The following is a 14,926-nucleotide window of genomic DNA, read 5'->3' as shown; positions in this document are numbered from 1 at the left end:
GATTTTTTGGGACTGTTTGCATTTGCAGTGCATGTTTTGAGAGGGGTTTCAGAGTGCTGCTGCTGCAGCAGTAGCTGCTCGGCTGTGCAGGGCTCTGAAGGGCTGGCTCTGTTTGCAGCGTGGCGGAGCTGCTGGAGAAGCACGGCCTGCAGAAGCCGGTCTCCTTTGTGAAGGACACCAAGGACAGCGCCGAGGAGGCTCGGAAGCTGATGGTCAGGCTGACCAGGCACACAGGTCGCAAGTTAGTATTCCAGGGGGAGCGGGGGAGAGCAGGGGAAGGCACTGAGGTAACAGAGCCTGCCTGCCTGCTTCCTGGCAGCAAGGAGCTGTGGTGTTCACCCTGCAGACAGGGTACATAAACACTTTTGTTGAGCTGGTGATTAATGTGATTAGTGTTTTGGCTGCATTCTCCACAGTCAAAAATCTCTGCCTGCCTTCCAATCTGCTTTAGTATGTTCATGTGCAAGTAAACAAGCTTAAAATGCATACTGGCTGCAAAATAATGCAGGATGATGAACTGTGAAAGTTAACATATTGTAAAAAAGATCCTGTAAGACCTGTTGAATTTTACTGAGAGCGCAGGATTTATAAAATAATTCTTTGGTTTTTTGGCATGTTTTCTTGGAATCCTTGTAATAGGGTAATTTATTGATTTGAGGTATTGATTCTACCAGTAGAATATATTCCCAGTATAATTTTTCAATTTTTCTGGTTTAACTCATCTTTCATTTAACTTATCTTTCAAATGCATATGAATTATTAAATGGCTCTTGGTATAAGCAGATAAAAATTTTGAATCATGGAAAACCAGACGTAACTGTGGGTGATTTGTCTTTCTTACTTAAAGCAAATATGCGCAACAGTTTATCCGTGATGGTAGAGTGTTATTTATATTTTTAGTAGTCTGAAAGCTTTTGAGACCTTTAGAAACCTCTCTTTAGAAAGATCAAGACAATGCCTCTGTAGGAAAAATGTTGATTTTTCCACTTCTGTTGGAGACCCTTTGTTTTGCCAAAGTAAAAGCTAATGCCACATGAGAAAATCACTATTAGCTGGAACTAGCTCATGCAATTTAGAAAGGTTTTTTTTTTAATCTGAAAGGCTCAAGTTAATGTCAAAAAACATTCTTAGTGTTTTTACTGGTAAAAGTTTTGGCAGAGCACAAGAAGTTGAAGCTTTGTGGATAAGCAGAGATTCATAGATCCAGAGGGTCAAAAACCTGATGACCACTCAATTTTAAGAAACAAATTCAAGTTGCAGCTTTATTCTCCTGTGATTGCATGCCATTGATTAGTCCTTTGAGATTGCCTGCAATGAACAGCAGTTTAATGAGCCTCAGCTGCTGTTACAGACTTGGTTTTGCCCTGCAGTTCCCAGATCAGCAGGAAGATAGCACTCCCAACTTCCTGATGTATTGTGGTGGAACATTATCAAAACCTACTTGGGGGATTTTGAGAAAGATGGCTTAAATCCCTGTCTTATCCCACAGAAAACAAAAAAAAGAACTTTGAGTACTGCATTGTTTTCAAACCATTTTATCTCACAGATACTGTTTTAATATTCATTAATATTAAAAGCTTTCTGTCTTTGAATCACTTCTGGTTAAAACTCTAATTAAATATTGAAATAAAGTTTAGAAAACTTATATTTTTGGTGATGGAAATCTACTGCTTTTCTTTGAAGCTGTATTGGAGAAGCGAGTATTTAATTTTAAAAAATGTTTGTAGGCAACCATCTGTTGGTGAGACGCAGTGGAAGGAATTGCTCCAGGATATGTTGGATATGCAGCAGAAAGTGTACAGGTGCTTACATTCAGATACTTGCTATGAGGTGAGTTTTTTGTCTTCTTACTGGCTTATGTCCCAAGTAAGCTGCACATTCTTATTTCATATTGTTGGTCACAGGTGTGAATACATTTTTCTGTGTTCTTACTTGGTTGTCTACTGCCTTTTTTTCCCCAGTATTTTATTTAAGTAAAAAATTTCTGGTGTTTATTAATTTTATCTAAAGCTCCTCTAATAAGTACTTTCTGTATCTTTTATTAAAATTCAGCTTTTTCAAAAGTTGAGTCAACTTTGTGAGATTTTTTTACGTAGCCTGTAATTCTGTGTACAAATGTATTTAGCAATAAACACTCCAGACTAATGAAAATAAAATGTTATCTTCACTCAAGCATTTCTTAAACACAGAGTTTTGGTTTGATGATATTATCCAAGATCATTATAGGATTATGGACTTTCTGCTGCTTGCAATTGAAGTAAAATTATGTGAGATGAGAAATCTAATTTGAATGAAGGTAAAACCCCTTGCATGTGCATAAAGTCCAAACCAATGTCATTAGTATTTGCAAAAGATTGCTGTTAGACAGATGTAGAATTTGCTGTGACATATATTATTTATTTACATTTTCACTTCAATATACTGCAATTTATTACAGATGCATTAGTATGCCACCTAAAATTAGTGTTTATATCAATACAGAAGCAGGTTTTATTGCAGTTTACAGAATTAATTGCTTATGTCTACCCCTCTGATTATCTCTTAGTAGAAGTTTTAAAAGCAAATCAGAAAAAAAAAAGAAGGAAAAAGACAATGCTGTTCAACTTCTATATAAGAAAAATCACTCCTTTTCTGTAGTTGCATGGCTAGAAAAACTGCATCATGTTTAATAGCCATGATTTTGTGGTGGGCTACAATTTAGGGTACTTGAATTTTTTTTTAAGTGAATGTTAAGAAATTGTAATACTAGAGCATTCTGCAAATAAGGCATTTGCTTTACTGAGATCTTAATGTAACTTTTCTATTAACATTATTATTTTTTAACTCTGAAACATGATTAAAAAAGAAACACAATGAAGGGTTTTGGAAAAAATCATGGAGTGCTGAAAATGCTTTGAAATGTAGTGATGTCATATGTAATTATACTTTGATGACTTCAAAATTGATAAATTGATGAGGCCGTAAGGGTTTGCAATCCATGTGAGGTTTGGCTACCTTTTAGCATTATCCTTGCTTGCTCTCTTCTTTTTCCATGCATAGTGAATTCTGTCTTCTTGGTTTCATAAATTTTGAGAGAGGTGAATGTTCTGTGTGTGATCTTTGAGGGGGAAGAGTCAGCTATGATATTTTGCATCTCTTGCTATTCCTTGAGGGTTAATATGTTGTGAAATGGAAGATAATCCACTTGTGTGATATTCTTTAAGAACCACTGAATTGTTTTCCTTTCCCAGAGCATGAAATGGTTTGGAGAGGGTCCTCCTAGAAAAGAAGTATCTTGAAGTAAAGTATGATTGGATAGAGTGCTAAATAGTCTCCTTCATGCCCTCTTTTCCATTAAACATTGGACCAGATGATCTTTTGAGATCCCTTCCAATCTTGGCTCTATGATTCATTTATCCTCTTGAATTTATGAACTTTTAAACCTTTGATAAAGGCCATATTGCTGCAGCTGTGGTATTTCTGAAATGATTACATTTTTTATGTTCCTTTTCATTAGCACAGTAATGACTGTGCTCAAGAAAAAACCAATTTTTTTAAGGAATTGAGTGTCTTAAATTTGGCATAATTTCTACCTTGAAATAAATCAGGTGTTTTGTGGCAGATGCTGCATTATATGAGATTGCATTCTTTGAAGATAGTCTTGATGGAAGTTTAAAGAACAGTTTGTATACTCAGTTCTAAATAATTTTAGTTACTTTAGGAATACAAAATTTCTTCTCTTACATTGTTGGTTTTAAGTTCTTAATAATGAACTGCCCTTTTAGATTCTTACATTGTATTAATACCTGAGAATGTAGGTATATTTTGGTGTCTTAAGTCATACTGTAAAAAGACAGTTGATGTGGGTTTTTTTTTTTTAACTTCCAGCAAATAGAAACTAGCTACTAGTTAATTTTAGCTTTACTTAAGAGCATTGTGGAAGTACTTCCCTTGGTAGAAGTTAGGTTTTCTGCTTGGACTGAATGTATTCTTTTGATTCAAATATCCTTTATTCAAAGGGGTTAATGCCATACAATACAGATGCCAATTTGAAGCTACTGCTCCTGCAGGTTTTTCAATTACTGTTTTTTCTTTTAGATATTCACTGAAAGTCTCCTATGCTCAAGCAGTATCGACAATATCCACCTGGCTGGGCAAATGATGCACTGCAGTGTTTGGTCAGTGGATCTACCAAGTTCATCAAAAGGGAAGCCACAGTACCGAGTCAGCTATGCCCGAAGCATTGAACTGGTTTTGGCTGCTGGTAGAGAATATTTCAATTCTTCAACCAGTTTGACTGATAGCTGTATGGAATTGGCCAGGTACCTTTACAACCATCCTATGCATAAACACAACTGATGTAATGTTGTCATAGCATTATTTGCTAGTATCACTCCCTCACCCAGTCTTCTGTTGTCAATCTTTCTCATAAGCAGGCTCTGGAAATACAGAGTAGTGTTGCTTTTAATGCAAAGAGTTTAAAGACCCCTTTAATGCCTAAGGGTTCTGTGACCAGCTTTTTTCTTAGGGTTTTATGGTGATATTTCAAAATACATTTAGCTCAAATACTTGCTATGAATGTGTGACCCTGTGTTTATTCTGTTTAGTAACATGTTTTGGTTCTCCTCTGATTTACCTTCAATCAATTGTTTCATGTTAACTTAACTTGAGTTTCTGTAAGTGCTTATTGTGTGTAGGTCTCCTAGTAGCCTTTGTGTATGAGTTGGTTTAGGTAGAATGTATTTACAGAATCACTAGGGTGGAAGAGGCGTTTTAAGATCATCAAGTCCAACCCATGCCCTAATACCTCAGCTAAACCATGGCACTGAGTGCCACATCCAGTTTTTTTTTAAACACATCCAGGGATGGTGACTCTGCCACCTCCCCAGGCAGACAATTCCAGCTTCTTTGTAGCTGTTTTATTCCACTCCTATTTTAGTCTTCACCCTGAAATATTTGTCAGTTTGCCTGAAAAATGTGATGGGTTCATAGAATGTTCAGCTAACATACAATTTTGTTTTTGATTTAAAATGTGTATTCTTAATCAACGAGTGGAGAAAAAAATATGATAGACTGGACAAATTAAATACTTTCCTAATCTAATGTGTATGGTGATTTTAGCCATTTAAAATGAGATGAGTTGCCATTTGGACGAGCTCAAGACATGAAGCTCATAATGCTCATGAAGTTCAGCAAGACCAAGTGTTGGTGCTGCAGCAGGATCTGGGCAACCCCCTCTGTTACTCCAGGCTGGAGGATGACCAGATCCAGAGCAGCCTGGCTGAGAAGGACTTGGGGGTGCTGTGGGTGAGAGGCTGGACATGACCCAGCCATGTGCCCCTGCAGCCCAGAAAGCCAAACGTGTCCTGGGCTGCATCCAAAGCAGCGTGGGCAGCAGGGGAGGGAGGGAATTCTGCCCCTCTGCCCTGCCCTGTCCTGGTGAGACCCCACCTGCAGTGCTGCATCCAGCCCTGGGTCCCCAGCATGGGAAGGACATGGATCTGTTGGAGTGAATTCAGAGGGATGAAACACCTGTCCTGTGAGGAAAATCTGAGGGATTTGGGGTTGTTCAGCCTGGAAGAGAGAAGGCTCTGGTATGACCTAAATGTGCCCTTCCAGTACCTGAAGGATGCCTGCAAGGAAGACAGAGAATGACTTTTTACAAGGGCATAATAGTGGGACAAGGAGTAATGGTTTCAAGCTGGAGGAGAGTCGTTTAATTTAGATGTTTTAAAAAAAAATCTTCACTGTGAGGGTGGTGAGGCACTAGGACAGATTCTCCCCATAATGTGTGGATTCCCCATCTCTGAAAGTGTTCAAGCAGCTCTTGAGCAACCTGGTCTAGTGGGAGGTGTCTGTGCCCATGGCAAGGGATTTGGAACGAGATGATGTTTAAAGTCCCTTCCAACCTATGGCCATTCTATGATTCTGTGATTTTGCATGTTCATTTTCTTTGTTCAATGTGCATTAGTAAAACTACTTGTGACTACACTGTGCCAGAATGCAGCTTGTATTTAAAAAAAACTATCTAAAAGCTTATTGGAAGAATATATTATCCATATGATTTAAAAACTCTATTTAGAATAATGTGCTCTTAATAATTTCATGCATTAATTCATCCTCAGAGGAATTTAGTGGGGTTTTTGTTATTTTTTTAATAAGCTTTGTTTTATTTTCTGTACCTAGTTGAGGAAACTGAATTTGTGACAGTGACTCTTAGTGTTTCACTTCTGTTAATTTTTCACAGGGTTTTGCTTTTATAACTTCTACTATATGGCAATACCAAAACACTGTAGTGGTAGAAGAAATATTTCCCAAAATAATGATGTATTTAAGTACATAAACCTTCAACATCATATGTAAATTCATTGCAGATCTAAATTCAGGAGGGTTTAGGGGATGTGCTTATAACAACCAGTAGAAGGCTATGCCAAAATAGAAATTCATTAAAACATTTAGTCAGCTATAAGAGATGAGCTGTATCAAACACGTCACATGTGCATTACAAAGGCACTTAGTATTCTGATATTTCATAAGCACATTTAATTTCTGCTGGTGGTTGTTTTGTTTAGTTTTACTCACCAGTTAACTTCTCCCACAAGTTTAATTTAAAATGTTTTCCTCAGACTTCAGGAAAATGTGTTTGTTCTTATTTAGGTGTTGTCTACAACTTATTGAAGACAGTCCAAGTGCTGTTCAGGAGGAGTTGGACCTCATTCGTGCTCTGGGTTACCTGGAAGAGTTTGGTGTGAAAATATTACCGCTGCAAGGTACTGCTTAATTTTATTCTTCATATGATTACTTGAATTACAGGCATAAATATGCATGAGAAACAGTTACTATTACGTAAGTGTGCTATGATTAAAATAAAGAGTCCATATACTGCCTCCAAGCAGTTTACAGGCTTAGAAAAAACTTACAAAAAACTATATTTTTAACAGAATTTTTTAGCTTGTGAGGTAAGAACAAAATTTGCATATGGTGTCTTTGTTTTTTTGACTTTTAGCACAACTTTAAAATATAATATCAAGTATATGAAACTACTGGTGATTGAACAGAAATTGAGCTCATCTTTTATTTACCAAATAATCTGCGCTTGGCTGTGTGCTTTAAAATAACAGGTATGAGAGATGTACTTCATGTCAGGCAGTTTTCATGTCTCCACTGGGCTGTTTCATTGTGAAGTATATAAAACCCAATGACAGTGGAAGTGAACTTCTATGAGGTATTTCTCCTGATTCTGTGCTTGAAACGAAATCTTTTGTAGTTCCAACTGCAGTGGAACAGAAAGTTGTTGGACAAAGGTTGGAAAGAAGTTATGATTATGTACAAATAAATTGCATGAACCCTACTCATGGAACTGGCAGAGATGAGCACTAAGCTGTGAGATGTGCTGATGATAATGTTTTGCTTCTGGCATTGTGCAGAGAAATACTGGGATTTATGGAAAGCACTTCTGGTACTTTCCTTATCATGGAAAATGAAGTAGATGTTCTCAGCAGCAGTTGTTAAATTACTTTGGTGCTCCCTTTTTGTTTTGTGCTCTCTTTTTTTCCAAGTATTTATTCAAGTGAATTGATGCTCCAAATGTTATAATCAGAAATCTTAACATTTCTGGACTGAGAGTATCTGATTTTTAGATCTTGCAGTATTGGTCTGTTGATTATTCTAGAGTAAAATTATTTTTCAGTCTGTTTGTTCAGCCTATAAAAAGGTACATGTATTTTCTTCAACTTTTTTGATGTGGACATGGAGATATAATTTAAAGAAAGTAGTGACATAATGCTGCATTAACAGAATGTGTAATACAACTGATCTAGATTAATTAGAATATGTGAAATCATGCATGTAATTTCATTAATGATCCTGACATCATTGCTTCAGTATCTTTCATGTAAATCAAATTAATCTAATAAGATTAAAATTATGTTTTCAAGTTTTAATGAAAGCCTTTAAATGATCTGTTACTTTGATAGAATGTCATTAAAGTAGCACTAAGGATCAGCTGCAGCAATAGTCTTTTAGCAATAGACTTTTGTTTGCAGTTCTGTGTTTAGTTTTCTGTAGATCTTCCCCCACTTCTATTTTAGCAAAGTTAACGGTTTAAGTTTATGGACTATCATTATGCTATGTTGTAATAAAATCGGGTTTGAAGACTCGGTATTAAAATAAAATGTGAAGACAAGTTCATCTTTAAGTGCTTGACCCACAGTATTATATCAGATTACTTTTAGTTATATAATGTATTAAAAATTCCTGCTTAAATAATCAGTGACTGAAAACATTTTCCTGCTGAATACTAATATATGCCTGTGATAGAATATTAAAAATGAAACTAAAAAGATGACCTTTTCCTGCCCTTCCATTCTTATTCATTTTAGTCTAATTTCCAGAATTAACAGTTTTCATTATACTAATATGTCTTTGCTCTTATTTAGAGGCGTAATATCCTGTTTTAAGCCCAATATGCTAATGCAGAGTTTATCCCCATGTAGCCATTCACTCTTACTGAATGTTAAGTGGGATATCTGCATGCTGTTCCTCTGTGTTCTGAGAACTTGCATAGTATGAAAGCATCACCTTTTAGAGCAGCAGCCTGAAGTTAGCCACCCACTAATGAGCTAAATAGAGCACTCAAATCAGTTTATGATATTAAATTATGCAGTTAAAATAGTTGTTTAATTCTTGGTATTGTTTTTTATACACAGTACTGATTATAAGCTGCTCAGGATATGGTTGAAAGAACCTGGTGATTTGCAAGCTATCCTTCCACTTCCTCAGGAAATTTTTAAGTAAATTAAAAAGACTGAAGCATTTGCTAATGACAGTTCTTTCAGTCTGTATGATGTATCTTGTCCATGCTAAATAAATGAAATCTTAGTTGCAACATTCTAAACAAAAGTTAATGCCTGTATTAGCAGTCTTATGGCATATTGCAAAAATTATAATTAAAAAAAAAAAAGTATAAAAGTATGTCAGTTAATTGTACACATTTTAAAAGAGTGAATGTGAAAACATGAAACAAAAAAGAGTTTCCATTCAGGTCAGTTCTCTCTTTTTGCTCCCTTCACAGCCTGACTTGCTAATGATTGGAGCTGGATATCCTGTGGTGTTATTTTAACTTTTCTGTTTACAGGTATAATTGAGGATCTGCATGCAAGCAGCTTTGAGCTAGTTTTCAGATTGTGTTTGCATTCTTATATTCCCCAGCAGTCCTTCTGCCCTGTGCTGTTTGAGCAGGAACACAGCAGTCAAGTTCATTTGTGCAGTCTCTAACCCAGTTCTCCTTTCAACAGTGCGCTTGTGCTCCGATCGACTCAGTCTCATCAAGGACTGTCTGGCTCAGATGTCAACAAACTATAAACAGCCTGCTAAGCTCCTGGGACTGGCAAACCTGCTGAGGGTTGCAGGTAAGCTGTGCTAGTAAGACACTGAACTGCAGTGCAATGAACATTCATGTTATGCTTTAGGGTATTTGAGGTGATCAGTAGAATATGAATTCAAAGATACCACTAAAAAGTCACCTGGAAGAGCAGTCATTGGGGAGGAATGAAGCATTTCACATGAGTGGAATATTTCATCTGTAAAACAGCTGAAATGGTCAGCTGCTTCGTTCTGCTAATACCTGAAATAAAAAAATGCCTTATCCAATCTAGAGTTGGAGTAAAGGCTGATTTCAGATTGGAGGAATTGTGGCTGAGAAAATCTTGTTAATTGGTAGGGAATTTACTGAAATTACTGTGACTGCTATTACCTCTATGAAAGAAGGTAGCCTGATTTAATAATAGTTTCATTTAAGATACAGGGGGAAAAATAATCTGTAAAGCATGAATTTTAGCTGTTACACTTCAGTCTAGGCTGCATGTATCTCCTTTGGGCACTAAAAATAATGCATTAAGTTGAGTATTCATTTGAAGAGCTGAACATCTTCAAAGATTGAATCCTGAGGATATTAGGGTAATTTTTTTATGGCCTACCCAAAGTATCAGCCTTTTGATTTTTTTTAATTTTGAAAAATACTTAATCAGTGTAGGTGTAAACACCATACTGCTATATCTTTGGGCTGTAGAAATAGAATATAGAAATATTTTATATTTTATGGCATGGCATATAAAATCAATGCATTCCGGCTTTGTTACTAAAACATACCTGGCTAATTCTTTTCTCCCTCTCTATTTGTTAAATCATTTAAGATTTTTTCCTCACTTTTCATGAGGCTTAATACTGGCTATTTTTTGCATAGTATTATCAATAGAGGAAGGGAGATCCTTGAGACAGTTGTGTGAGGTTGAGAACAGAGGTATGGAAATTAGGCTGTTGACCTCCCAAGATACCTTGATTCTAAGGAAAGGAGTCACAGGAAATGTCCTCACTCTGGTCAGCACAGCATTGCTATGTGAAAGGTGCAAGAGGGGGTGGGATGAGTAGCTGGATCCAATCTACATATTTAATATGTAATCCATAGAAAAATCTGAATTACAGTTGTAACTTCTTTTTCTTTGCTTGTAAGGCTTTTGGAAAAAAAAACAAACAATTCTCCCTTGGTTCATATGACAAGATTACTGTACTGCTCTTTCGTTCTACTCTCTGCTTTGTCCTATGCGCATCAAGTTAAAATTCACAAATTTTTCTTAATATTCTAGGTTCTTTGTGTTAATGCTGCTTATTTTTGTTTTACCTTCTTTTTAAATCTGAGTAATTATCATTGTGTGAAAGAAGGAAAAGCAGTGTCCAGAGAGATTCTATAAAGCTTTATCCAGTATTATCCTAGTGCCTTAGCTGTAGGATTTACAGTGCCCTGGTATGTACCTCTGAAAAGAGATCAAACTCATGGCTCCCATTTCCAGAGACTGTAAGATGGCAGTCCCTGCATAGTATGTAGAGAACTTTAGGGAATTTGTATAGAGTTCATTGATACAGTAGTGTCTGTGTGCTAGTGGTATAATCACAGTGGCACCTGCTGAATCACCACTGAAAAGAGAGATTTAAGATGTATTTAAAGCCAGATTATGAAATGGTCCCCCAGTTCTTCTCTCCCATGCACTTACCAGGCTAGAGAAAAGCAGAAGATGAATGTGTGAGATGGTTAATTTTTAAACAGGTGAATGATTTAAAAACTACTACTTACTCTAATGGTGACATATTTACCTTGCAAGTGCTGGGCTCTCTGACTTTAGTGGTTAATCTTGGGAGTAATGCTGATGGTTGCTCCTATGGTAAGTCAGGAATTTTAATAGTAGATTTATATTTCAAGAGTGAGTCTTGGTAAGGAATACACTATTTAAACATTTTTCTCTTGTGCTAAATATACAAGTAACTTGGTCACTTTCAAAGTAATCTTTTGCTTATAGAATAACATTTATTTATATGAAAGGAAAATACAGGAAGACAACATTTTCAGTAGTGACTTTCTGTGGTGGGGGATGTGAGGTGTTTTTTAAATTTTGTTTTACATACGTAGTTGTAAGACTTTTTGATTAAAGGTTGTTTCACTGTCACTGAAGGATTACTAGTTGTATTGCTTATAATGGAAAGCTGTCATCTGTAGAGAATGTTTATTTATGAGTAAGATACAGATTTGGTACACGAATGCCATAGTTGTGAATTTTATCTAAACCTAATTGTTATAGGAGATGGTCTATTGAAAACAGATTTATTTAATTTTAAGAAACTCAGTATTTTTTAAATATACTTGTTTGCTTGTTTTTCTGAATTTGGAAGCTGTTAATGGCATACCACCGTCACTGCAAATTTTTTGTGCCTGACTCTAGCCCATTGACAAGTATCCACAGGATTAGCCAGTAGCATACAAAAGAAACATGATTGTCTTCGTTTCAAAGCATGCATGTAAATACAATATTTTCTCAGATTATTTACGAAATAATTATAAGCTGCTCAGGATATGGTTGAAAGAACCTGGTGAGCGTTACTCTTTGGTCCTCTGTGTACCTCTGATGAGTGATGGAATAGGTAACCTTACACTGAATTTAAAGAGTCTCAGAATTTGAGTAACTAGGTTATTAATACCTATCAGAACAGTTTTTAACTGTAATGCTGGTATAGCCTTAATCATAGTCTGTAATGAGGAGCACTGTTTAATTTGATGGTAGAGATTAAAAACAGGATTTCTACAGGACATGTAGAAATGGTATTTATGTATCTGTCAACTTGTAATTTAAGTTACTGAGTTCTAATGAGTTATTAATATTAATTAATACTATTAATACTGTTAAAATATGATGAAGAGTTATATTAGGACTTGGTGGCCCTGTTGTGTGATAACAAACACTAGTATTATTCCACAAATTACTTTATAGACAAAAGGGCAGATCCTGCATACAGATTCTTAGATTTTTGAATTAGCATACTTTAATATTAGAAAAGGTAAACCTTCCCTGCAGTTTTAATATGGATAGTCTTTGTTTGCAGGTGTAAAACTACTGGGAAAGGATATCGTGATTTCTAACAGCTTCTGATGAAAGCAAATGGTTTTGTTGAGATATTTTGGGATAGGTCTGGATTTTGAAAAAGAGTATTGAACTTTACATGCTTAATGAAGAATTAGATAAAATGATGCCAGGAGAAAGATTTGAGTTTTGTCCTTAATTGGTTTTCACTGCTTACACAATTACCCTGATCTATGGGTCACCTTTGCTGTTTAAGAAGTTCTGATTTTGTCCCCTGGAACATACTTACTGGTATTGGTTATGCTTGTTTGAAGTTGTAGGTCCCTTCTGTTGCAAATCCACTTTGTAGAGTGTTGTTTTGTGTTTTATCTGCTCAGTGGAGAAATTTGTTTCAGTATTTTCCCCTCTTTGCTTCCCCTGCCACTCCACCCTGTATAATTACTGATTGGAAAGACCTGCTTGCTGCATCTGTCCATGTCTATGTAAATTTTTTATGTCTGTGTCCATATAGAGCATAAAGTATATGCTGTGTTTTAGTATATGTAATAGATAGCCTATAAAATCTTAAGAACATGCATATTTTAATTTAAATTTTAAAAGAATGCATTTCTTGTGGATGCAAGGGTAGATTGCACAGAGTCATTATTAAGGAGCTTTGTGAAATATGTATTCTGAATACAGTTTGCTTTGAGAGCAACACTGAAAATCAGTAATAGAATTTATACTCATATTTATCAAAGTTAAAATCTTGCTTAGGTAATGATATATCAGCTAACTTCTTAATTGCTTTAAAGTATTTGATTAAGTACAGTGAACTCTACTTAAGCCTCATGTCACTACCTCTGTAAAGTAAGCCCACAACTGTTATCTTAATTTCACAGATGGGTAAAGTGAGTGAGGAAGAATGTGCTCAGCATGACAGCCAGAAAATCTGCACATGCTCAGGAAGCTGGAGCTGCTCTGTGTCTTGCAATCCTCACTTAATTTGTGCTCTTTGTTAAGAATGGGTGTGACAAATTCACTTTATGCAATTACTTGAGTAGATGTGTGCAAAAAAAAAAAAAAGTGGGAAAAAAGCTTTTGTATCAGAAATCAGGAGCATCCTCTCTTACTGTATGTCAAAAAGATCTACTGAGTGTTGGTCATTATTTTCTTTGTCAGACTCTCTAGAAATGTCTCCATTATTCCCTTTTCTCTGTGGTAAATTTATTTAATTGTAATATCCATAAGTGAATCTGTTAGCTTTAAGCTTTGCTGAGATTCCTTAGTTGAAGCTTATTTTTGAAATCTATTGTTCTTAACATTGACTTTCTTGCATTTGGAATTAACAATGTAGATGGCTTCTGATCTCCTAAATCTAGGTGACATAGAATTTCTGAAGTACAATGTTGATATCATTTGACTTCTAAGTTTTAATGGCATGATTTCATTCAGGATAATGTTATTTTATCCACTCAAAAATAATATGCATCTTACCCAAGGTATTTCAGTAAGGTTTTTTTTTTAATATAATCCAGATTGGAACCAAGCTTTTAAAAAGTATTTCAGTATCTTTTATTTCCCAAGGAAAAAAAAATTCCACTGTTTCTGAGCTTTCATGTTTTTTCCCTTGTTATTTTTATTATAAAAAATATAATATCAGAATATCAGAATCATCTAGGGAATCATCTAGGTTATCCCCTTCCACTTTCCAGTTTCTGAATTGGAGTCTGTCAGGTGTTACCATTCAGGCTTGAAGCAGAATTACTATGTAATATAATCAGGTCACAATTTGAAGAATTTTGTCATTCCTGTCTTGGTTTTAAGTCATGGATAGCTGTCAGTATGGCAAGGGAGACAATTTAGACTTCAAAACTTTTCCTTTTATGAGACTTTATTATTAAAATATCATCAAATTATTTGTTTACAAAGCTGAAGCAGTGAGTTTTTCTGTATCTCAGTAGAAGATGACGACTAAGCTGCAGCAGTGAGCATTATCAGTCACTGCATAGCTAATGAAAGGTCTGTGGAAGAGGGCTTCACTCAGGGATTCAAGGAGTAACACTGGAGGCAGTGATTGTTCTCTGCCATAACAGTGAGTGCCAAGGTAATGGAAGTGTTAGTGAGTTATCCTTTTATTTTTACACTTGTGCATTTTTAAAACATGCAGAGTTGTATTCTCCTGCATCAAAACTCCTTGGCTGAAACATTGGGGATGGGGGACCTGATACCATACAGCTGCTCAAGCACAGTTAAAGAAACCATTCCTTGATCCAAATGTTCTTCCTTTCTTTCCTTCAGTCCCACTCATCTTTAAGTGGGCATAAATAGCAGTGATTATTTTGCCTGAAATCTGAGGGATAATAGTTTGATTGTTTCTCTTGACTTTGCTTTGTGTCTGCTACTTAGTCAGATGTCTCTGTAAGAAGTCAAGCTGTCAGGGTGAAGTGGGCATCAGGAGTGGCAAGTACGTGTCCCTCGCTTAGAGAAATGACAGTTCACATTTAGCTTGTGAGGATAGAAGCATCTCTTTGTCATCTGTAATTGCTTTTGCCCGAATG

At 35.8% G+C, this 14,926-nt stretch overlaps 1 protein-coding gene across 2 annotated transcripts in view; it reads left to right on the top strand.

Annotated features, from left to right (window-relative positions):
* NBAS (NBAS subunit of NRZ tethering complex) overlaps window positions 1–14,926 on the top strand; it is a 167,167-nt gene that overhangs the window by 51,193 nt on the left and 101,048 nt on the right. For both annotated transcript variants that reach the window (XM_064707739.1, XM_064707738.1), the window contains exons 28-32: window positions 119–241; window positions 1,728–1,830; window positions 4,078–4,301; window positions 6,637–6,749; window positions 9,276–9,389. In XM_064707739.1, coding sequence (XP_064563809.1) covers window positions 119–241; window positions 1,728–1,830; window positions 4,078–4,301; window positions 6,637–6,749; window positions 9,276–9,389 — 677 coding nt within the window. The remainder of the gene's footprint in view (window positions 1–118; window positions 242–1,727; window positions 1,831–4,077; window positions 4,302–6,636; window positions 6,750–9,275; window positions 9,390–14,926) is intronic.

Source organism: Zonotrichia leucophrys, chromosome 3, assembly GCF_028769735.1.
Source record: "Zonotrichia leucophrys gambelii isolate GWCS_2022_RI chromosome 3, RI_Zleu_2.0, whole genome shotgun sequence".
NCBI classification, from domain to species: Eukaryota; Metazoa; Chordata; class Aves; order Passeriformes; family Passerellidae; genus Zonotrichia; species Zonotrichia leucophrys.
This window is presented reverse-complemented; position numbering and strand designations above follow the sequence as displayed.